Source organism: Herpailurus yagouaroundi, unplaced genomic scaffold, assembly GCF_014898765.1.
Source record: "Herpailurus yagouaroundi ecotype Mexico unplaced genomic scaffold, PumYag 29, whole genome shotgun sequence".
Lineage (NCBI taxonomy): Eukaryota > Metazoa > Chordata > Mammalia > Carnivora > Felidae > Herpailurus > Herpailurus yagouaroundi.
Genome location: NW_024412377.1, coordinates 75,500,207 through 75,525,351, shown reverse-complemented (window position 1 = coordinate 75,525,351; position 25,145 = coordinate 75,500,207). Strand labels below are relative to the sequence as shown.

General features: G+C 35.2%; 2 protein-coding genes and 1 long non-coding RNA gene across 6 annotated transcripts in view; all 3 read right to left on the bottom strand.

Moving 5' to 3' along the window:
- Positions 1–4,784, bottom strand: part of LOC121012245 (uncharacterized) — a 126,392-nt gene extending 121,608 nt beyond the window's left edge. For 2 of the 3 annotated variants that reach the window (XM_040447144.1, XM_040447162.1), the window contains exon 1: positions 4,646–4,784. In XM_040447144.1, the coding sequence (XP_040303078.1) occupies positions 4,646–4,662 (17 nt within the window). In that variant the 5' untranslated portion in view covers positions 4,663–4,784. The remainder of the gene's footprint in view (positions 1–4,645) is intronic. The other variant, XM_040447153.1, reaches the window with a different exon arrangement.
- A 2,177-nt stretch (positions 4,785–6,961) lies between these two features.
- LOC121012241 (uncharacterized) lies at positions 6,962–9,530 on the bottom strand. The gene is made up of 2 exons (XR_005782029.1): positions 8,489–9,530; positions 6,962–8,106 (listed from the first exon to the last, which is right to left on the bottom strand). It is a non-coding gene; the product is annotated as an uncharacterized LOC121012241 (long non-coding RNA).
- Positions 9,531–10,738: 1,208 nt separating this feature from the next.
- On the bottom strand, positions 10,739–24,858 carry NUDT12 (nudix hydrolase 12). 2 transcript variants are annotated; one of them, XM_040447114.1, is made up of 7 exons: positions 24,746–24,858; positions 21,886–22,097; positions 20,738–21,324; positions 17,204–17,371; positions 15,806–15,919; positions 13,189–13,388; positions 10,739–12,212 (listed from the first exon to the last, which is right to left on the bottom strand). In XM_040447114.1, the coding sequence occupies exons 2-7, from the start codon at positions 22,089–22,091 to the stop codon at positions 12,102–12,104; spliced, it is 1,386 nt and encodes a 461-aa protein (XP_040303048.1). In that variant the 5' UTR covers positions 22,092–22,097; positions 24,746–24,858; the 3' UTR covers positions 10,739–12,101. The 2 variants fall into 2 exon arrangements, with proteins under 2 accessions (XP_040303048.1, XP_040303057.1); XM_040447123.1 differs by having other exon boundaries at positions 21,886–22,093.
- Positions 24,859–25,145: the final 287 nt, after the last annotated feature.

Genomic DNA, 25,145 nt, shown 5'->3' with positions numbered 1-25,145 from the left:
TACGGTTTGGCTCTCTCCCTCTCTAACTTTTTTTTTTCCTTCCCTTCCCCCATGGTCTTCTGTCAAGTTTCTTAGGATCCACATAAGATTGTTTTTCTTTCTATATCAGCAAGCTTCTAGGGAGAAAACTCCTTGAGAGATCGCTTGTTATTTTTTGCTCAGCCCCATGTAAAGAGGCTGTACCAAAATTGTATCCTAAATCAGACTTCGGGGGGTAACTCTTCAATATCCTTCTTTCATCTCTGTGCTAACCATAGTTAGTGATAAAAATCTAGCAAGTCAGATTAGCAGGCCAGGGCCACTAGTGTGAGGAGATGTCACATTATATATATATTTTTTTATTTTTATTTTTTGACGTTTATTTTTGAGAGAGACAGAGCATGAATGGGGGAGGAGCAGAGAGGGAGGGAGACACAGAATCCAAAGCAGTCTCTAGGCTCTGAGCTGTCAGCACAGAGCGACGTAGGGCTCAAACCCATAAGCCGTGAGATCATGGCCTGACCCGAAGTCAGACACCCAACCAACTGAGCCACCCAGGCGCCCAGTCACATTGTATTTTTGATTGCTTATTTCCCATGTTCACATTTGGCTTCTCAAGAATTGAAGTGTTTCTGTATTTTGGGTTTGACTTTGCTTCTAGAACTAAAATGGTTGGCAAGTACATGGGGCATTACAGTGTCATGGAAGTTTCAGAAGGAAGGTAGTTGGCCGGGAGAATGAGGTACCAGCCCTTGATCTTCCTATTTATAATGGTGTATACATCAGCTCATTTCCATAGAACTCCAGTATTTGTTGAGCATGGCTTTTTATGAAGCATCTCTAGTGGGACTATCTTCTTCCTCTGAATCAGCCCCCTGGCTGCTCCACAGTTAACCTGACTTGAGCCAACAGAAATTTAGAGGAAATTTAACTTTGGAACCAGCAAAGGTAGATAGAACAGCCCAATATGTATAGCTTTAGATTATCCTAGTCTCCTGAAGAACCATTAGAGATATGGGCTGAAATATAAGATCCACAAGGGCAAACAACTTATCTGTTTTATACTTTGATGTATTCCTGTTCCATATATGTGGAAAAACACAGTAGTTGATAACATTTTTTGGGTGAATGAAACTTGCTCATTATTCCGACTTCGGTCACTTGTGTACTACCTTCATGATTCTTACTATTCCTATGAAATATCCATGCTATTTGCTTAGTAGTTTCTCGATTCATTAAAATTTACTTTAGTTTCATGTTAGACAATAATTCATGTGAAATTCTGGGTTGTAGCTAAACATTAAAAAAAAAAACACTAAAAAAAAAATACTGTACCACCCCAAACCATTTTGTATACCAGCAGTGGTATGTGTCTCTTATTTGAGAAGATATAGTCATACTTTATGTGTTATTATCATGACATTACTAAACTAGAAATCAGTTTTGTATTTTGCTTTGCTTCACTTCCTTTTTGGCTTTTGAATGATTATCAGAGTACAAGTTTTGCTAATCTCATGTACAGGATGATGCATGAATTAAATATCACTGTATGAAGAGGAATCACCCTATTCAACTATAGTTAGAACTCTATCTACTCGAAATTTTTTTAATCGCTAGGTATGAGAAATCTGTAATTATGGTTTTCCTCTACTTTGACCTTGACCAGCACAGGGACTTTCAGAATCTCTCTTGAGAATCCCATTTCCATTCTCTCAGTCCTAAGTGACAGTTCACATTATTCCTCTTCCACTAATTATACTGTCTGCAACTAGACAAGAGGTGGCAACTTTATTGCAACATTTACATATTTCAAATAATAAAAAGGTTACCAAACAGGTATATTTCTATTAGATGAAGAAAGAGGAAAAATAAAGCATATATGTACACTTACATATATCATTAGATACCTTGTTAAAAGTTAGCAAAGGATAGGCTCAAAAGGATAATTGAATGGATCTCAGAGACTACTTTTTTCCTGCTTAAGGCTTTCCCTACCTATTAATTAAATGAAGAATGCCTTTGAGTTTTCTAAGGGTGAATGCTGTCTCCTCTTTTCACTTATTTAAGTGAAGCCATACTACTTCATGATGTTACAGAAGAGCTATGCTTCTCTGAAGGCTTAATAATTGCTGAAATCCAACTCTTGATGGGTTTAAATAACATCCTCTTAATTTTGAAGCATTCAACCCTCAACCTCAGTTTGAAGTAGTGTTTGAATATACCGTGTCTTGATCTTTATACAGAAACCTCTGTGTGTAGTTTCCCCCAAACATGAAATCCCTGTGATTTTTTTCAATGAGATGTCTTATCCCTCAGGGGCAGATCTCATCAGTTCTGCTGACAACAGAGGTTTTGATTGCTCTAAACAGAAAATGTGTAACATCTTCATTCCTTTTCAGCACAGAACCAGGAAAAACCAGTATGTAACCACACTGCTAAATTGTAAAGAGTGAGAAAATGGAAAATACTTCTTCCTGCCCCCCCAAGCTAACCTGTGTTTTGCTAATAGTAGCCTCAAAAATGGCCATTGGTTAATTTCTACTTCCAGTCATTCAGAAGGAAGTAATGAATATATTCTTTCAAATCTTTCAATGGAAATGTTATCATCATCAGCTATTTATAAGAGCCAACTTTTTATTTTTATTAGTGTACTTTGGGCATTTTTAAACCTCCTTATTGGTTAGATTTCATAATTCATGGTAACTTGAATTACCTTAAAATTACTGTTACATCAGAAAAAAATAATTTTATGATAATATTAATGTAAACAGGTATAAGGGTTACAAAGGGGCTTCAGTAAAAAAATTTGGAGCAGACATCATCTTCAGTCATTTCAGAATCATGATTTTAAAACATTTTCTATGCTCGTTTCACTAATTCACTGAAGTAAATTTCTGTGGCTTAGTCCAATCCAATGCATGTTTTTTAAAGCAACAAAAATGCCTTTATTTTAAATGTTCTATGCTTGATATTTTCTGTTGACCTTTCTTTTATATAGCTTGAGCTACTATGCTCTAGTGTGCCCACTGTCCTAAAAATGTGTGTAAATTGCACTCTGGCCAATGAGGAAGGAATGAGAAATTATGCTTAGAATTAATTTGCCAGGTTAATTTAATCACTTTATTATTAGGTTTACATTGGGCAGATAATCAGTGCTAACATTCCCTGCCATCTCTCAAGTTCACTGAGCTCTGGGCAGTCTCATGAGATAAGAATAACAGATCAGTGCGTTTTGTGTAATGAGCGCGTATCTTCACAAGTCAGCACATTCAGAATTTTCATTCTGCTTTTTGCAAAAATGATCAGGAACCAATCTATGAAAAAGCCATCAGAACTCAGAGAGTTGAGAATTTGGCTCATCACAGTTAAATTCCTGGTGTGTCATTTTAAAGACCTTTTTGGATTTTTTTTTTTTTGCCCTGAAGACACCAGTACTATTTTACAAGCATAGTAATTGTAATTTCATCACATGGTTACTACAGATTTCTTTGAGAACTTAAATGACTTCACACAGAATTTTTTTAAGAAGTGAATTAATTTCTAGCCACAGAAAGAATATGTGGGCAAACAAAAAGTAGACAATATTTTTCAGTTTACTTTCCAAATAAAGAGTTTTAGGATACTTACTCAACATTATGGTAATCTGACATTTGAAGAAAATAACTAATGTTTAAATGCTGGGATAAGAAAAAGTGGTTGAAAACCATTTAGTGTTTAAATTCTAAGTGAGACTGAAGAAGGTAAGGACTGGCTGAACTCTTGATGGTGAGAGAATTCTTTGTAAATATATATTGCCATTCAAAATCTTGGAACGTAGTTAAAGATCAACTGACAGTGAAATTGCAAATACATGATTCTGCAAACTTTGATTTGGGATTACTTATACAAAAGGCATCAGCCATGATAAACTTTGCCTATGAAATGGTCTAAATCTCAGAGTAATTGCAGTTGTTCATAGAAAAAATATTACTCCTTAATGTCTTCTTTCATGAGGTCAGATCATGATGTTTTGGGTGATCAATATATTTCAAAGAATTAAATATAAACATTTATATAGGTGAAATTATAAAATTAAGGAAGAAAATGCTACTAACTAAATCAGATGAGAAAATCATTCTGGTGATTAGCAAATTCAATGCTGCAATGGAAACAAAACAGAATTATAGGAATTCAAAACAAGGGCTATTGCTTTGAAATGCAACTGACCTTCCGTGAATTCAGAATGAATTTCAATTATGCTTAGAAGCCTAGCTTGTCAGTTGCATTTTCCTTGCTTTCCAAATGCACAATTTATTTCAAATAACCAAATTAGGATATGGATGGTAGCTATTCAAATGTGCATATGATGTCTTTCTTAGCATAAATAAAAGAGGCCTAAACACATTGACTATTTAGAATTTTTTTTCCCATCCATCCTTTTTCTGTATCCATCATATTCGGTAACACAGCAAGTTACAAACAGCTGTTGAATTTTTTTTTTTTTTTGTAATGGGAAAGAAATATGTTGTTAAATTGTCTTCACACATAACATTCACATAATTTTCCCTTTGCTCTCATCCTTTGCTAAGCAACTAATCTAGGACAGCAAGGATTAAAATAGAGGATACTTCATTCAAAACAGCAAAAGAAAAAAGTAAAAACTAAAAAGAACATATAATCAACTCACCTGGGTAAAGCCTTCATAAATTCCACAGCTCTAAAGGAGACATAGATAAAATGCAAATATGTATTTTGAAAAGCAAGAAAATGAAGTCAAGATTTGAGTACTTCGTCTTGTTCTACTTGGGGTTTATCTGGGTTGTCTAAATCCAAAATCTGATTAGCATACTTAATCTTATGCAGTGTCAGGAATGATCTACCATCCTTTAATCAGTCTATTATTATCTGTCTTAACCATTCCCAACAGTCTGTTTATTTTCAAGTATACCTTCAGTGAACAATGAAGTACTAATGTGTGCTTTTGTGGCTTAGTAGTTTGGATAGGGGTGCTATGAAAAAAAACTATGATGTTCATGTGGTGCAAATGGAGTGGAAGAAACCCCCCACCCCCATCACAAACGAAAACTTGATCTAGTTTGACTCTATGCTGGTGGCGTTAATTATAAGGTAATTGATTTACCTTTGTGAGGTAGGTACAGGGGCAGAAGCAGTATGGTGTATGGTATGGGGTATATGGTATGGCAGAGGTTTGCTTAGGAAGATTTAAATTTGAGTCACATTTCCATATCTTATGTTGACTTTGAGGATCATTTGACTTCTCTTAGATTCAATGTGCTCATTTGTAAAACTGGGATAAATAATATAGGCCCTGATTTAGAATTTTGAAATCCTATGAAATATGTAAATGAAAACATAGTTTGGAGATAGTTTACAATCTTTAAATAAATGAGACATTTCTATTAACATAGTTGTAAAATGGTATTGCTTATAATTATTCAGATGATTCTTATGTTATTAACACCTAATAAAAATTTAGAAGGTTTTTCTTGGCTTTTTGCAAACACATAAATTACGGTATGTATAAGAGGCTGGAAGAAAGGGAAGTGATCAGAGTTGAAACTCCAGGGGTAAATTGCTATGCCAAAGAAATTGCACTGGAAAATTTGTCCAAATGGGAGTCTTTAAAAAAAAATTTTTTTTTTAATGTTTATTTTTGAGACAGACAGAGACAGAGCATGAGCAGGGGGATGGGGCAGAGACAGAGGGAGACACAGAATCCCAAGCAGGCTCCAGGTTCTGAGCTGTCAGCACAGAGTCCAACAGGGGGCTTGAATTCACCAATGGTGAGATCATGACCTGAGCCCAAGTCGGACATTTAACTAACTGAGCCACCCACGTGCTCCAAATGGGAGTCTTTTTGAGGAATTTAACAAGATCGCTTCGGCTGCAATGTGAAGAATGGATTGGGGGTGAAACCTGAAGTAAGAAGACTAATTTAAGAACCTGATGTAGAAAGCAGGTAAGTAGCCTGAATTTGGATTGGTGGCAACGGACAGACAGACATACTGATTCATGAAATACTAAGATTCAATAAGTACTTAGAAGTAGAAGCAAAGATACACTCAAGAAGTATTAAGAAGTAAAAGGGATAGGATTTGGAGATTGCCTGGCTGTGGGGTGGGGTAGGAATAAAAATGACAAAGTAAGCACAATACCCCAAAGTTCCATATTGGAAATTACAAGATTATTAAAATAGGGAAATAGAGGGGAGCCTCGTTGGCTCAGTTGGTTAAGTGGCTGACTCTTGATTCTTGCTCAGGTCAATGATCCCGGGGTCAAGCCCCGTATCAGGCTCTGTGTATCAGAGCATGGAGTCTCTCTGGTTGGGATTTTCTCTCTCCTTCTCTCTCTGCCCCTTCCCTGCTCCTTCTGCTCTTTCTAGAGGCAGGAATGTACTTGGGATAAAAGATAACTTAATTGTACACATGTACTATTTGGGAGGCACTGAGACGTCCAAGCAGGTATGTCTAGTAGACACTTGGAGATAGAAATCTGAGAATTAAGTAAGTAGTCTTGCAGAAATGTCCAGAGTAACAAGAATATAAGGCCCCACCAGAAAAATGACCAAAACTTAAGGGATTGAATGAGAAATCTGAGACTGGAAGTTCTTTTCTCAATGAAGCATTAAGAAAATTCTGTAAGATAGTCTGTTAAGTGGAAAGAGGAAAGGGTTTGGAATGAAATACTTGGGTTCAAATTTTGGCTCTCCTATTTATTAACAATGGGACTCTGAGAAAGTTAATGCTTCTTAGCCATCTGTAAAATGGGGATAATGATAGTGACATTCATTTCATAAGGTTTTTTAAGGATAAAATGAAATAATAACTGTCAACATTTAATAAAGTCCTATGTAAATAGTATTATGAGAATAAGCTAAAAAAGAGTTACATTGTCTTAGGAGTTTGTTGTAAATAGGTCCATAAGTAATTCTGAGAAATACGTGGGAGAGAATGGGCAACATAATTTTTACGAAGTTCAGAAATCTGGATTTGAATTAAAGTCACAATTTATTAGTGCTAATGTTAGATTTACTGAACAAGGAGAATATACATACTGGCTTCATGGTGTAAAACAAAACATAGCATTTTATGTAATCATCATAATGATAATGATAGAACATTATTATCATATAGACTATTATGACTTATCATAATAAAAAAAAAGGTTTATTATTCATGAAGATGTACAAAATGGCTGGGACTAAAGAAAAAGATCAGTATCTTTTCTTTTCTGCATTGAGTTTATTTTCACAAAAAGAACTCTTTTTCACTTCTCTCTTGACTGGTGAGACTTTTTGAAGATGTAGGCTTTAGGCGACGTTATCCCTGTCTCCTGGAAATACACCCTTTCTGCCTCTACAGCCATGAAAACTTTGAGGTCCACACTGATACATACACATTTTCTCTCTTCATCCTCAATAGTGTCTTCCAGAGCACACAGAATTCCTACTTGCTTACCACTCATGGCAACATTCACTCACATTGAACACCTCACTACAGAACAGAACAGATGATGGTCAGACCAAAGCAGCCCCTGAAGTTTGAGCTTGTGTACATCATTAGGGCATCTTATTTGGAGTTCCAAATCCTCCCAACTGGCAGTAGAGTACTCGAACTTGTTTCATAAACACAACAAAACCCAGCAAAAAAGCGCAAAATAACGCTTTGCAGCAAAGCCGTTGGATAAATGGCATTTTAAATTGTTTTTAGCTCCACGGATAGAGAGGACTTCAGCTCACTGCTATCTGAAAGCTGTATAAATATTTATAAAGTACTCTACTGAGGTGTTCAAAACATCACACTGCTCCAATAGACTACAATTTCGGACTGGAGTAAAGTGGACAGGATAAAAAATTAAAAAAAAATGGAAAAAATAAACCAGACTACATCATTTATCCACTTATGCTGTTCTAAAATAGGTATGAGTACTAGTTTCAATTTCTACTTCTGGGTGGAACATTTACCTTAGTAAAAATGAAACTACCTCACAAATTAAGTGTTTAGAATGTTCTTAATCCATCAGAGGTGAGACAGGGAGTTGGTCTGGTATAGTTTCCACGAGCCAAGTACTGGAAAGCCAGAACTTTTTTTTGTTCCTCATGCTAGATTTTGTCTGTCTCTTCTCAGACTAGTTAGAATGAAAAAAAGTCTCCATTAGCATAAAGTCTGCTTTTTTAACTTAAAATGTTTTAAAATTCCACACCTGCCCCGCTATTCTGTACAACATCATTATAATGGGAATTGTGAAGGGAGAAATGTCCATTTATGGCTTGTATGCTTAGCCAGAAAAGGGAAACATAGTATTCTTGAAGGAATAAAGGTAAAAGTGCTACTTCTACCAAGGAGTACAATTATATGTAGATACCCTTAAGTGAAAATAGAATGAGGAATTTGCCTGCTAGCCCAGTTAACATGTTCAAATGTTTATTTTATAGTTGAGAAAATATTTTTCCAAACAATAAAAGAATTCATATTCCTGATTACCCATTTTCCTATGCCATCTTTATTACCTGAATAACTTTCCTTTTGACCATTCTACTTCGGGCAAATAAAATGAATCATCTGAAAATCCATTGTAGATGATAACAAACTGCACTTGCTTTTACAGAAACTGTTTTGAATTCTACCTGAGTGTCCTGGAAGAAAAAGGACAAGGCGTGGTGTAGGGGAAAAAAATTTTTTTTTCTGCATTGAGTGTATTTTCACAAAAAGAACTCCTTTTCATTTCTCTCTTGACTGGTGAGACTTTTTGAAGATGTAGGCTTTAGGAGACGTTATCCCTGTCTCCTGGAAATACACCCTCTCTGCCTCTCATCCATCCCTGTGGTGTCAAAGCTCCCAAGCATTTGAACCCCTTATGGAGCAGCCTCTACCTGCACTGAAGTCAAATTCTCTCACCTTCTTTTTCCACCCATTTGCAAGTACTTCTGGTTTGCCTCAAGACCTACCTCTTTTACATTTGTAGACAGATAAACCTAATTTTGCACTTTGGAATACTTTGTCCTAGATATTTTTCTACTAGAGAGAAATAGGCCTTTAAAGTGCAACTTCTATCACTCCTACCTATTCAGCAATATGTGAACATGAATACATATATATTTATATACATGTACATATATGTATGTTCATATATATATATATATTCATATTCAGAATCTAATAGTTGGTTCTCATCCCTAATAAAATTTGCATTGGGGAGATTTTATTCTAAATAATTGATGGATTTGTTTTATAGAACATTTTCACCTGCTATTTTGCAGTATACGCATTAGCAACACAGTTCTAGAACCAACAACAAACACCTCATGGTCTTACCCTCTGTTGTTCCATTCTTTTCTGTCTTCATTCAAATCTCCAACTTGTTCTTTGAAAGAGTTACTTAAATCATTTTTCCAACTAAATGAAACATGTAGGCTTCTAATTCTTCTAGCCCTTCCAAGAACAGTAAACAGTGAAAAATACAAAATGCAAAGACTAGTAATATGAGACGAGTAATAATAGATATTAGACTAGACAAATAACTTCATATCTGAAAATAAAAAATTGACTATATATATGTATGTGTATATAAATATACATATGACCTAAAATAAAAACTGTCTTCCAAATATGGCTACTTAAAAACATTTTTTTTCAACTTTTTTTTTTATTCATTTTTTTGGGGACAGAGAGAGAGCATGAACGGGGGAGGGGCAGAGAGAGAGGGAGACACAGAATCGGAAACAGGCTCCAGGCTCTGAGCCATCAGCCCAGAGCCTGACGCGGGGCTCGAACTCACGGACCGCGAGATCGTGACCTGGCTGAAGTCGGACGCCTAACCGACTGCGCCAGCCAGGCGCCCCTAAAAACATTTTTTTAATGTTTATTTATTGAGAGAGAGAGAGCACGAGCATGTGCATGAGTAGGGGAGGGGCAGAGAGAGGGGGACACCGAATCCGAAGCAGGCTTCAGGCTCTGAGCTGTTAGCATAGAGCCTGACACGGGGCTCGAACTCACGGATCCGAACCACAGACTGACATCGTGACCTGACCGAAGTTGGATGCTTAACTGAGCCACCAGGCACTGCCAAATATGGCTACTTTTAAAAGGGCTTTTATACTTGTTGTTTACACATCATTAAACAAGAGAGGATGACTGAAATTGGGCTTTTTTCAGTTTTCAGAAGACATTTATCAAAACATTAAAAAATACGTAACACAAAACAGAAAATAGATAAATATTTTAATGTATTGTTACCTTCATTTCCATTAGAATACATTCATGGTACTTGAACCTTTACCATTTCTTTGCTATTCTTTTTATTTACATATAACTATTCACCTCTTAGAGGTAAGCAATGTTAAAAATGATTATTAATAATAATTTATACTTAATGATTTTCCCTGGGTATAGGATTATCTGAAACTGAATTCATAACTACATTTTGTTGATATTTTGTATTTTATTTTACTATCTGAACATGGAAACCTAGAACTCTGCGATGTAATCTTAGATTCTCTAAGTACATTTGGAGTAAAACTGAACCCCAAGTCATCATACTTAATAATAATCATCACATAATTTTCTACTTTCTTATGAAGTTTAAATTTTATTATGTATCTAAATGTCCAATGTAAGTCAATTTTGTCTACAGTCCTGATACCAATCAACTTTCTTCAATTACTAAGAAAATCATTGTTCATCAGGAAAGTTTTATCTAAGAAAATGATCATATTTAAGTTAAATGATTTTATAATTTATTCTACCTATATTTTTAGTAGTAGTTTCTACTTCCTATTAGAGGGGAGAGTCTTGCAGTGGGCTATCCAGTATAGACCATTAAAATTAAGTTACTTAACTGTAATTACAATTAATTGTATTAACAATAATAAGTTGTAATTGTGTAACTTTCATTGATTAATTAGTTGATTCACCTTTAATTGATTAAATTAGTTAAATTCATCTTTCAGGATTTCTTTTTCCTTATCTATAAAACAATGTCACTGAACTACATATATTATCCTTAAGATCTCTTCCAGTTCTAACATAATAAACAAATTATGTAAGTTTATACATTTATAGACTTAATTTCAAAACAGTCTTAAAATATGACAGTTCTATGTTACAAAATTGTGAATTACTATTTTCCTCTGATTCAGTTCTAAAATACACTTATTTTATAAAGGCTTCTTAGAATACGCTGAAAGAGGGCTAAAATCAAAATGTTGCATTTGGGTTTAATATTAGTAATGATTACATAATTTTTTGCTAATGCAGATGTATCCCTTATCACAAAATGACATAAAACCAGTGTTTTTATTGAATACGTAAATCTATCTGGGAAATATTTAGCATCTGATTTTTGAGGTGAATTCCTTTCAAATACATTTAATTTCAGTGAAAAAGCAGAGAATTCTGATTTGTCTTAAGAACAACTTTGAGTATAACAGATTAATTGATTTTAGGTTTCAGGGGGAAGTCGCATACACAGTGGTACGCTCTCACTTAAGGTCTCCTTCCACGAAGGCACAATATTCTGATCACTGCAGTTGTTAAGGTAGAAAATTCTTAACACTGATCAAAGCAGACTAGTGGCAACACTATAATAGTACCACTGCTAGAACAAAGGAGCCAGAACAAAAAATGGAATACAATGGGAAGTGAGCAAAAATCAGCTACTGACAACTGAAAGAATCTTCGTAGTAATGAAAAGACTGAAAATGAAGCTTAAAATTCATTAAAATTATTTTGTCTCATTTCTCAACAACAGAAATATAGTGACTGGTCTAATGCTTAAAAAAGGCACTGGAATTCAGGTTTGTTTCCATTTTTAGAACATATATCTTTACAAAATGATTTTTTTTTTTTATTAGAAATATGGTTTAGTGAGACAGAACTGTGAAGCACAATCAAAAAAATGTTTGGAGAAGGCTAACTCAGATTTAAAAAAATCTGAGGCAGTGTTGTATTTTACAAAAATACAAATTCTATGGTTAAGATGGAAAGTACATGTTGAAAATATTTCTGAATCCTAGTATGGTATTTTGTGTTGTGACATTCTAAAAAGCACCAGATATTTCTATTCTCACTTGAGGAATAAGTGGTATTAGAAGTCAATTAATATTCAAAGTCTAGTTATTTGATTTAGAGATTGGGGTTCATTCCAATCCAGTGTTTGATTAATTGATGTGCAATAGCTCGGCTTGGTGGCACAAAGAATGCCTGCTGCTTCCCTTTGGTCAGAACATCCACAACCTAAAATATACCATAATAAAATGTATTAGGATTTCAACACTGTCACACTTAAATACTATTCTTATGCTTATACAATCCAATTAAACATGATGATTTTTACAGTGAATAACAACAGGAGAAAGTGACAACACCCAAGTTTAACATGCAAAATTTAGTACAGTAATTTTAGTAGATTCAATGAGTTAGTGATTCAATTTAACAAAATATTCCAGAAAGACATATTCTCTTATGAAAGTAAGGTCACAAAAAAGAAAAGTATATGCTCCACATTTATTTTCAAAGTGAAGTCAACTTTTGGAATGGGTTCCCCTTTATAAAATTTTGAAAAAAAAATCTGATTTCTACTTTTTGAGGTTGAGCATAAAATAAAATTAATTGTGTTTAGGCAAAATCAGAAAAGATTTCAGGTCTTCACTACTAATAGTGTATCCATTTTTTTTCTACACAAATACTTTAGGTCATGCAAAACACAGATAAGTAGTTTATCTTGCCTTCTAGTACTGGAGGATAATGTTTTAAAAAGTTCTTGTGAGTGTATCTTTGTTATATAGTTTTTTTATTCTTGTCCTTAAGCATATTTTAAAATGAACAAGAACTTTTCAAAAATTTTAAGCATTTGTATTGATATTTTTTGAGAGCTACTTGTTTTAATGCTGTAAACTAAAATATAAAAATGTTAAGAATAATATTCCTATTTTTCATCTTTGAAATAATGTTTACCTATTTTAAGTCCATTGAAAGGTATCATTAATCTGAAGGATTGGCATTTGAAATTAGAAAAAGGCACAGAATCATCAACTAGAAGACTCCCACAGAATGAGTTAACATAGGACACATCAATTACATTGTAATCCATGCATGATGAGTGGGCCATAGCATTCATTCAAGTTGTTGAAAACATATATCCTTGCTGCATGCCCAAACTGATACAGTCAGAGAACAATCAATAGAAGAAGGAAATTAAATTGAACTTTACCTGTTCTCTAGTGAACCAGCGGGCATCCTCTATTTCATTCTTGTCAACTTTAATTTCTGTAGACACTGCCACAGCTAAGCAACCAATCATTAAGGAGGAGGGCATTGGCCATGGCTGACAAGAGACATACTGAACATGGCCAACTTTGACTCCACTTTCCTCTTCTACTTCTCTCCGAACAGCATCTTCTATTGTCTCCCCTAATCAAATAGGGCAAAAGAACAAGTAGCTGATGAACATCTCCTAGACATTTTGTGCTCTGAATGGTTCAAACATTTGGAAATCACTTTGGACAGAAACCCAATTCAAAGAATCAGAATGCAGAGCCTAAAACTAGACTGGAATTCAAGAAAACATGATTTCTTTTAGTATATGACCACATGAATAATCAAGATTCCATAACACCTTTCTAAAGGGTCCAAATTTTTAGTTACACTGTAACAATTATAACATCTACAACTATCCAGCACTGATATTGGCTAAACATTATGCAAGCATTTTATATATTATCTCATTTATTTATTATCACTAAATAGTTACAAATTATTATTACAAGATTTTTATAAAAGGCTAAAATTTCTTATGTAAGGAATTTTTTTTCTTATGTTGTCAAAAAATCATTGCAGATAACTTTTCTCAAAAGAGTTGAAGACCACATAAAACTAAAATTCTAAAAACCACTGAAAATGAAAGTATTTTTTCTTTCTAAATGTTTTTGTTCTTCTAGAGGACTGTTGACTCAGCTATGTTAAATAATGCCTATAAATATACTTTATATTTCTGATTTTTTTGGAATTGAGAAGTAGAATAAAGGTTTCTAAGTTAAGTTTATCTGAAAGTTTAAAAATATTTTGCTATTTAAATGTAGACTTTTATTTGAAATAGATTTATATAAGGGTATGGGTGGTGCAGTGGTTAAGTGTCAGACTTTGGCTCAGGCCATGATCTCATGGTTTGTGTGCTGGAGCCCCACATTGGGCTCTGTGCTGACAGCTCAGAGCCTGGAGCATGCCTGAGATTCTGTGTCTCCCTGTCTCTCTGCCCCTGCCCTGCGTGTGCTCTGTCTCACTCTGTCTCTCAAAAATAAAAATCAAAAACATTAAAAAAATTGAAATAGACGAATATATATTTCCTATATTAAAATTAACAACTTATGTTCACCAAAAAATATAGTGGAAAGGTAAGTCATAGACTAGCATTAAGATATTTGCAAGACCATAGCTATAGATTAGCATATTGTAAAACTCGTAAAATAGAAAAAAAAGGTAAACAACCAAAACAAAATTAGACAAAGAATATAAACATGCAAAATTCAGAGAAAATGAAAATTGGATGGCTAAAACACATTTGAAAAAGATGCTCCATCAGCACAGTAATGAAAACTACAGTGACATTATTTCATACCCATCAGAATGGCAAATTATAAAGTATGAAAATCCTAACTTAGTGAAGATGTGGAATAAGAGAACATTTCATATGCTGTTAGAAAGAGTGTAAATTGGTAGGGACACTTCAGAAAACAACTTGGCAACATCTACAAAAGGTTAGGATTCTCATATACTATGAGTCAGCAATTCTATTCTCAAGTTTAAACCCTTCATGACTCTTGCAAATGTGCACAAGTAGTAACATAAGAATATTCTTGGGGGTGTTCACAATAGCAGAAACTCTGATATAAACTAAACATCCAACAGCAGAATGGGTAAGTTGAATAATATTTATAAATAAAATGGTACACAGCAGTTAAAAAAACAGTCTAGAGTTATTAGAGACAGCAGAGTGATTAACAGCATTGACTCAGCCAAAATGTCCAGGTTTGTATCTCTGCCCTACCTACTCACTAGCTATTTGATCTTGGGCAAGTTATCCAGCTCCTGTACCTTAGTGTCCCATCTGTAAAACTGCTGTAATAGTACCTATTTTATAAAGCTGTATAAGGATCATATGATTCAATATATGGAAAGCCTTCGAAACAGAGTAGCACAATGTATGTTTACTATTATTACTAGTGCAGATTAATACTGGAAGCTAAGATTAAACATGTATATTAATTATCATTTACTCCACAAATTATTTATTGAACTCTTAGTATATATAAGGCACTGTTCTAAGGGTTTGGGCTACAACTATGAATGAAGTAAGGTCCTAGCCCTTATGGAACTTACTTTCTGGTGTGAGTAGATAATAAATAAGTAGATAGATAAACAGCTGCAAACATACATAAGATAATACATACATACATACCATGTCAGGTGGTGATGAGTGCTGTAGGGAAAAGTCAGGCAGGATGACAGAATTGTGAATGTAGGGTACGAGGCTAACTAATGTATTTGGGGCTACCTGAGAAGGCCTCTTTGAAAAGGTGACACAGTTGAGTCCAGTGAGGTGTAAGTGATACAGATACCTTGTGTAATAGCAGTATATTAAAGAAGAAATGTTGAATTATCAAAACCAAATTATTCTAGTAAAAACAAAATTATACCACTTAAAATACACAGAAAAATAATTTAAAAAGATCCCAATTTCATAGCATGAGAATTTGTCAAATGCTATCTAGAATTTTTATTTGTGAATTATAAGTTAAAGGAAAATTAAAGTTATGAAGAAAAAGGCTTACCAGGTTCAATAAATCCAGCAAGGCAAGTAAACATGCCTGGGGGAAATCTTTTCTGCCTGCCTAAAAGGCATTTGGTCCCATCTGGATGAATAACTTGCATGATTACCACGGGATCTGTTTTTTTTAAAATAAGATGAATGAATGATAGAAAAAAAATAATTTAGACTCATTGTGTAAAATCACTGTCGAATACTATAATAAGTTGTATCTCCTAGAACAAGAGACTCTTGTCTAGTTATGTGATTGTTTCTTTCTGCCTGATGACAAAGTATTTCAGGGAAATTGCACAGAATATTATAAACTAAAGGAAGACCATTTCTGTCTTCTAAATAGCAACAATTATTATATACGTATGGTATGCTAGGCATATTGTTATTTTTCAATTATAAAAAAGTTACAGAAGATATTACATGGCATAAAGAAAATACAAATTTTACTATGTAAATGTGAATTTCCCTCTCCCTTCCATCCTAATCCTGAACAAAATGTTTTTAAAAGCTAATGTGGCTTGGGGCGCCTGGGTGGCGCAGTCGGTTAGGCGTCCGACTTCAGCCAGGTCACGATCTCGCGGTCCGTGAGTTCGAGCCCCGCGTCAGGCTCTGGGCTGATGGCTCAGAGCCTGGAGCCTGTTTCCGATTCTGTGTCTCCCTCTCTCTCTGCCCCTCCCCTGTTCATGCTCTGTCTCTCTCTGTCCCCAAAATAAATAAACGTTGAAAAAAAAATTTAAAAGCTAATGTGGCTCTATGATTAAATTTTAAGCCATTAAAAAAATAAAATTTAAATTAAGTAACAGTTTATTTCCCAGAAGTCACTAATCCACTAGGTCATGACTGAGAACAGGAATCAAATGTAAAATGCTCCTGAGCATTGAAAACAGGGTTCACCAAGTCATGCACTTTACTACCAGGAGACCTGCTCAGATATTGCTCAGACTATCTATTTTTTTTTTCACAAGTTTTAAAGGACTAGGTTCTCAGATTTCCAAACCTACAGGAGACTCCAAAGCAGCAATTAGGAGGAGAGCAGGAGGCAGACACCAGCAGTGATGAAAAGCTAGTTTTACTGCTTTGGTGATGCCTCAAACAGGCACTGAAATGTTGGGGCTTTTTTTGTTTGTTTGTTTCTGCACTACATGGATCCAGATTGGTGGACTTTTGAAATCACCTATTTTAATACATCAAATTCGTATTGATTAGTCATTTCTTAACTATGAGTTAATTATATACAATGTCCCTTACTTAAAAGTCATGAAAGTATACATACTTGTAGTCTTAAGAGTTAAACATACTTTTAATAAAAAGGTAAACCCCTGAACAACTCAAAATCTTGTCTTCAGAGAATGTCTTATTCCCTAAGATTCCAGATGGCTGAGATTTCACTGTAGATGAAAAGGCTTACCAACTCTTGGATAGGATGTATTGTGAACACCGTGGAGGCTAGGACAGCCTTCTTTTAAGCATACTCTTTTGTAGCCACCTTCTTCGATTTTAGTTGTACTTCCACACGTTGGGCAGAACTTATATCGACTGTGCCAGGCAAGAACAGATCTTGCTTGAGCTACAACCCCTTTAAGAGAAGCATAAAAAGTTTTAATTCTGTGATAAACCATAAACAAATTAATATCAAAGTAAAATGTTAAGTCAGTAAAGGCATACTCTATATTTTCTGAGTAGCTCTGTGATCAAGGATGTTAGTGTTCCTATTTTTATGATGTGTATATTTCTTTTAAAGTAAAAGATTTAATCCAACAGATGACAAATGAAAATTAGATTTAACTTTAATATGAACTAATAAATACAATTCTCATATAACACAGATGTATTAACATCTATCTTATATACTATATTACCTCAGGCTTTTACTATAGATGATTTTTAAATTTTGGATATACAAGATTCTAGTGTATAGTGATTTTATAAAAATTGACTTTATAATAGTGACTTTTACAAAAATACATTACAAAGCCAGTTCCTAATTTAGACTTGGACTATATAAAAAAAAAATATTAGTAGGAAACTGTAGGAACTTCTCTTTTCCTGGGTGATTAAACTACTGCTCCTTGTCACTGTGAAACATAGCCTGTTTACAACTGGAAACTTAATGGAATGTTAAAAAAATACTGTATTTATAACATTCATGGTTAACTTTGTTCATGAAAAAAAAATGCCTACAAGAAAAAAATCTTAGTATATATATACTTTGGCTAGATACCCTGGTATTTCAAAAAAGAATATGGCCTGACCAGAAATATTACAACTGAAGCAATAAAACTGGAAATGCTACATTTACATTTGCCTGACAAACTTGCTCTCCCTAAAATACATTATTTGGTCTAAGGATTTTTGAAATAAGCAAAATAACCATAAATAACAATATTTTAAACTGGGAAACAAAAACTAATAAACCATACATAAAAATAAATGTAATACTGAAATTCAATGAACCACAGGCAACATTAAATATCTGTCTACTACATTACCTTGTAGTATGTAATTTATGCTAAATATCTACATTATTTCAATATTGTTTCAATAAGACAAGCTAATATTTATTGAGTACATACTATATGCCAAGCATCATGCAAAGATGTTTGTATACATGATTTTATGTATGTATGTATGTATGTATGTATGTATGTATTTATGAATGAATGAATGAATGAATGAATGAATGAAGAAAACAGGTATATTTTTATTGGACTGCCTGAAACAGAGGATAGTGTGGTATGGATGGATAGTATGAATGACAAATAATACAAATATATTTTATGTGAAATAAAAAGCAGCTCAATGGGTTACATCATCTTATTTAATGGTTAGAGCAATGATATAGGTACTATTATTATCTTTTCCTGAAGGAGGAAAATGAAGCACGAAGAGGTTACATTAACTATGTAAGTTTATACACTAAATGAATGAAAGGTCCTCAGTTTCCTAACTATTAAAAAGAGAGAGAGAGAGAGAGAGATCGTTCTGATATTAAACTTATATTGCTACAAAGAAATTTTCTTTAAAAAGTGCAGGGTTGGGTAGGTCAGTCGGTTAGGTGTCTGCCTCTTGGTTTCAGCTCAGGTCATATCTCATGGTTGGTGAGTTCAAGCCCTGCATTGGGTTCTGTGTTTACAGGACAGAGCACAGCTGGGGATTCTCTCTCTCTCCCCTTCTCTCTGCCCATCCCCCTCCCCCCCCTGCCAAATAAACTAACTTAAAAAAAAGTGCAACTTTGGGGCTCCTGGGTGACTCAGTCGGTTAGGTGTCTAACCCTTGATTTCAGATCAGGTCATGATCTCACGGTTGTGAGATCAAGCCCTGCATTGGTCTTCATGCTGGGCTTGGAGCCTGCTTAAGATTCTCCCTCCTACTCTGCTTCCCCTGAGTGTGCGCATGTGCTATTATAAAAAATTATGTGTTCTCCACAGATGTGAAGAATAAAACATATCAATCCAGACATTGGGAGGAGGCATCTAAGCAGCCTCTGGAAGGGCCTACCACACATTTAAGGGAAGGTGGACACTGAGAGTGACCTCTTCGTTACCTCCCATTAACTTTTCAATCAACCATAATTTAGCTTATATTCCTTCCACTCCACTGATATTCCACTTGTTAAATTCATCAACAGCTTCATATTCTAAAACCAAAGATCCTTTAAAAAAATCTTTTTCTATCTTACTCAAATTCTCAACAGCATTTGGTATATTTGACCACTCCCTTGAAATACTTTGCCATCTTGGTTTCCATGAGCATTCTCCTGTTTTCCTCTTAGGTTGTAGCCACACTGTCAACAATACCTTTGATGGCTCCTCTGTTTCTACCTGACTTCAAAATTTAGGGGGATTTACATGTGATTCTAAGGCTTTTTCTTGCTTGCTCTCAATTCTCTAAGTAATCTCAGTAGTTCCCTGAGATTTAAATATCACCTTCATGTTGATGACTCCCATATGGGTATTTCTAGTTTAGACCTCTCCTCTGTGTTCCAGATTCTAATATCCTTCTCTAAGACTAAATATGCCCAAAACTAAAATCTTATTTCTTTCAAGTCTGTCTTGCTTCCTTTGCTCAACTTGTCACCCTATGCTATTTTATCAAGAAATATCACTACCTACCAAATTACTAAAGTCTCAAACCTAGCAATTATTCATGATCTTTTTTCTTCATCGTTATATATCCCAAACCCAATCCATCAACAAGTGCTGATGATTGTCTCTCTAAAATATATCTTGAACATGCCCCCTTTTCTCCACCTCTGTCACTTTCATTCAGGCTGTAGTCCAGGTTACTATCCCCTCTCACAGTAGTCTCAACCTACTGATCAAGCCCTATCAATTTTACCTCCAGAATATCTCAAACTCTCCCTTTCTCTCCATCAACCCAATCCACTGTAGTCTCTTAGCTAGGCTACTGTAACCTTCAATCCCTTCTAATAAGACTTCTGACTTCACAATTAATTACCTACAATTCATGATCTACAAAGCAGGCAGAGTGAGGGGTTTTGTTTTTTGTTTCTTTTTAAAACATAGGTCAGATTACAACATTTAAATGAACTTTAGAATAAAACTCCTAATTTCTTACCATGGCATATAAGATCCCACCTGAACTAGCACACCCAGCAACAGCAAACAAAATAGTCAAGGTCTTTGCCATCAGGCTCAGTGTATAGCAGGTGCTTAATATTATTCAGTGAAGAATCAAATAAAACCAGCATGCAGTAGGATTAATTCTAGGGAAACTAATCTTGGCTGATTAGAACTGCTGTAACTGCTCAGGAGAGTAGTCCCCTAGAGTGAGAACTTCAGGAAATTTCTAATGAAGATAGCCTAACTTCATGGCTTGATGAAAAAAGTGTGCCTCCTAGAAAATGCAGATACATATAATTCTAACCCAGTTCCCAAAACCAGATTATTAGCAATACAAGTAAACCGTATTCACTTCTTACCAGCTTCTTTTTCTTTCAACTGCAGAAGAGCTGGCATTGGAGGATGAAGAAAATAACAATTTTCATGCCTTTGCTTAAATTCTTCAGCAGCAACAGGATCTATACCTAGAGCAAACCAGGCAACCAACCCATCTTCTTCTCTTGGGACTTCTGAAGCATAATTAAATGACTCTTTCTTCACTTCAAGTTCTACTCCGAGGAAAATCAAAGTGATCTTTTCAGGCTGAGCCAAATAATCTTTTATATCTGTGTAGCTCAGCTGACAAAGCCTGACTTCCGGCTGTTGGAAACTTTCTTTATTGCCACCTAGAGTAACCAAGGGATTTAAATCTGAGAAAAGGATATAAACTGTGGCTGGATGGCTTTCTTTAGCTAGTAGCCAATCAGAATTATTTCTTTTTTCACTTTTTCGGTCTAATAGTGTTCTGCTAAAATAATTTTCACATTCTTCCACTTCCTTAGTTAGGAACCAAGGCTTCATCCCACCTTTAGCATTAGCTAGTAAGTTAGCTATATGCTTATAACCCCAAAATTTAGCAATGTCCAGTGCAGTCTGCCTTGATTTATTGACAATGGATCTGTCACACCTACAAATGGAAAGAAAAATAAAATAGGAAATAAAAATTTTCTTTAATATTTATTAAAGTAAAATATTTCCAGATGCACATAATAGCCCTCTAATCATTATTACATAAGTTTTTTTTTTTTTGTACATGATGTACTAATGGGAAGGTTAAAAGACATAATCATAAATGATGCAAAGTTAGAGATAGCAAGATATTTAAAATTTTTGGAGAACTGTAAAATAAAAAACAGTAGGTTTTCTGTGCTATAGGAAGAAATTACAATTTTACAAGGGGTTCTTGATAGCCATAGTGGGTAGATCCACATTTTCTACCTGGGAGAAAAAGATTAGACTAACTCATAAATTTGCTTTGTTATTAAGTATGAAGGGCTCCTCTCTCAATAGAAGAAGTTAAAAGTTTTTAGTTAGGTATTTTTCTATGTTTTTATATAATAAAACTGGTCAACAAGTTATTTAGAAGTCTATTGGTATAAATATGGCTACATGAAAAATTTAAAAGGAAATATGTAACCCAGAAATGAAACCACAGAGCCCTTCAAGTAGTAGTGCCTAAAATGTTTACCCTTTTTCAAGTAGAAATTGGACAACATCTGGGTGCCCATTCCTTGCAGCATACATTAAAGCAGTCCAGCCATTTTCAGAAGTTTCGTTGAGAAGAGATGGAGAATGACTGAGGATTACTGTTAACCTGGCAATATCTCCTTCTGCAGCTGAACAGTGAAACTGGGAAATTATTTCTTGCTTTGGGCTTCTTTTTATAGAAGACATTTCTTCCTTAAAAAAAGGAAAATAGAAAAAAACCTTTCATTTTCATTTGCTTTTGGTTCAATGCTAGAACATTATGTGAATGCTGATATAATTAGAATAGGCATGGTTTCTAAAGCTATATACTCTTCAAAAGGTCATTTATAGCCAACTGTCATCATAGTATACATTTCAAAATTGTTATCAGTTGAGAATTTTAAATATAATTCACCATGGGGGGTGTATAACACAATGTATAAAGATCTTTGGCAATAAAAGAGAATGGGGGGGCATATCCTTGAGAGGGGGTGTCAAGGTACCTGAGGCAGATCAGAGAGATTTCAATATAGATCAAGGGAATGAGAGGGGTTAAAGCAGACAGAAGTCAAGTCAGAGGGTTTTTAGCATCTGATAACTAGTACTCTCTTAGAGGCAATGTTGTCAGAAATAGGTGCCTGCCTTTAGGAAAATTATGATCCTACAGCTAATTTATTCAAAACCTGTGTTACGTTTCACTTGAAAACACTTTTTTGCATTCCCTTGTACAATTAATTCTATAATCCACGTGGGACTATTTTTGTTCATGGTGTAAAGTAGCAGCAAGATTCATTTTTATCCAATGGATAATCCATTTGACTTAGCACCATTCTTGAAATTACCATCTTTGTCCCATTGTGCTGCAGTTGTCATCCTTGTCATAAATCAAATGACCATGTATTTTGGATCTCTCATTGAACACTGTGCTGGTGGTCACTGTCAAAACTTGAATGACACAAACTATTTAAACCATTAACTTTGTCTGCTTTGTTACTCCATTTTTTTCAGTAAGAACAAAATATATAGAAAATGTTTCCTACCTCTTTATAAAAATTGTCTTATTGTGGATTGAATGTGGTAGGGCACAGACTGAGCAATGCTTTGTGGAAACAGTTCATGCTTAAGTTCTCTATGAGTTATGTTCTGAGAACAAAGTACTTTTTAAGGTATGAATTTTCGTTTAGTGAATTGCTACTAAGAATTGACTTGTGATTCTGACTAGACTTCTATCATTTTAAGCAATAAGATATTTAGCCTAAAAAGGAAAGGTTATAATCCACACATTTTGACTTCTTTTGTGTCTAGTGTTCTCACAATGCAATTTGGCTGATCAATTTTATAGGAGTATGAACAAAATTTAGGGGAAACATGGGCCAAAAAGATTAACTGTTCACCTTTCCTGTTTGTATTTTTCTGCTACTTATAAAAAAGGTCAAATCTGACTACTCACAAAAGGGGAGGGGTGTGTGTGTGTGTGTGTGTAAACAGGTGATGGGGATTAAAGAGCACTCTTATGACGAACACTTAATAGTGTACAGAATTGCTGAATCACAATATTGTACGCTTGAAACTAACATAACACAGTATGTTAACTATACTGGAATTAAAACAAAAAGCTTAAGAAAAAACTCACAGGAATGGTGAAAATATGTTTACAACTTAAATTAGAAGGAGTGATTTCTATATTAGAAAACAACTTTTTATTTCTTTTGATTTACTATAGAATTTATCTCACTGTTCTCTTCATATTGAGATTTCTAAATGCTTTACGAATATTATCAATAACAAAAACTACAACTTTCCAGGACTTTATTTTGAATTATTGCCGTATACTGACTCATGTATGGTCTCCCTTCCAAGTTGCCTTTCCCGTAAATTGATTTTCCACAAAATATCACAAAGATTCTTCAGTTAGGTTTTCTTTAAGCAATATTTCACTGTCTTAAGTTCTGAGGTCATTCATGTCTTCACCTTCCCAAGAGGCCACTCCACAGGGCAGAGTGCAAAACTGCCCTCCAAAAATATAGTACTATTCACTATCCCCAGTACAGTTCTTAAGGATTCAATATTCTCAGGAGAAAGGAAGCTTTTTTTTTTTTTTTTTTTTTGCAGAAAAGCCATCTAGAAACAGAACCGATTCTCATTCCAGAAAATTACACAAAATCTGAAATCCAGCTCGGCTGCTGGATTTATTTTTTCGTTTTTCATTGACGGGTTTCCCACAAGGTAAAGATTTGAAGGTAGGATAAGGTGATTCATTTAGCTTAATGCCGCCCTTACTTTCCAAAAAGAACAGACCATTCTGAGAGGTCGTTTAAAGAAGGTTAAAAGGGCCTTAGATTTTAACGAAACCACATCCATTTTTACCGATGTGTACCGGGGCCCGTGCCTCGCTCAATGTCACATGGTTCAAGAAACAGGGCAGAGTTCAAGTACGGCTCTGTCAGTGAAGTCACTGCCCATTATTTAACGATTTCCACGTCCTTGGGCATTCGATGTGGCCATTTAACCAGTCAAGCAACACGTACGCACTCTCTCTCCAAACGCTTAAATGCCTTGAGATAGTTTCTTTTCTTGTTATTACTGTGAGATTCCTTCTTTTAACGTGAATCTACAGTTGAAGTAGCATTTTGTTTTCCCCACCTCAAAGACTTGACTGGAAAACCAGCAGCAGCCGAGAGGCTGCGCCCCCGGCCCCCATCGGGAAGCTCCCGCGCCAGCACCCGCACCGCACCCCGAAACTGCGCCAAACAACCCAGCATGGCCAGGCCGACAGCGCTGAGATCAAAAAGCACTGAGAACTGGCCACCCAACCCAGAGCGGGCACCGGGGACGACTAACTTGCCGTTGCTGTTACTAACCAAAGGTAACCAGAATAGAGGAAAGCAGGATACTGCTGCAAGACCGGGAAAACCCCACGCTCACTCTTCCCGGTGTCGGAAAGAGCCTTCCTGACTTCCGGCGGAGGTTCGCTGTCCTCGCACGGTTTTATGGGAAATGTAGTTTGAGGATCACAAATTGTGCGTGATCCGTGAAGGGGAGGGGCTTGGGGGTGAACGCGTTCGGGAGCCTGGGCGGGGAGGTCACTGTTGTTAAGGTCCAGCTTCTTGGTGGTGAGTCAGGGGCTGGTTTTCCTTTTCCGTCATACCGAGACATATGAAGTGTGGTGCGGACGATGGAAAACCGTAGGTGTGTGGAAACGGTTTTAAGTTTTTCAGTATTTCACACCAGTCACCTAATCTCTCCTGTATGCTTCAATGC

Excerpts from the sequence above, each read along its gene's own strand:
- NUDT12 (XM_040447114.1), bottom strand. The coding sequence starts at position 22,091 with ATGTCTTCTATAAAAAGAAGCCCAAAGCAAGAAATAATTTCCCAGTTT. Across the intron at positions 21,325-21,885 it reads CAATTTCTACTTGAAAAAGG|GTGTGACAGATCCATTGTCA; the intron begins GTAAACATTTTA and ends TTCCATTTGTAG. Across the intron at positions 17,372-20,737 it reads GTTGAAAGAAAAAGAAGCTG|GGGTTGTAGCTCAAGCAAGA; the intron begins GTAAGAAGTGAA and ends CTTCTCTTAAAG.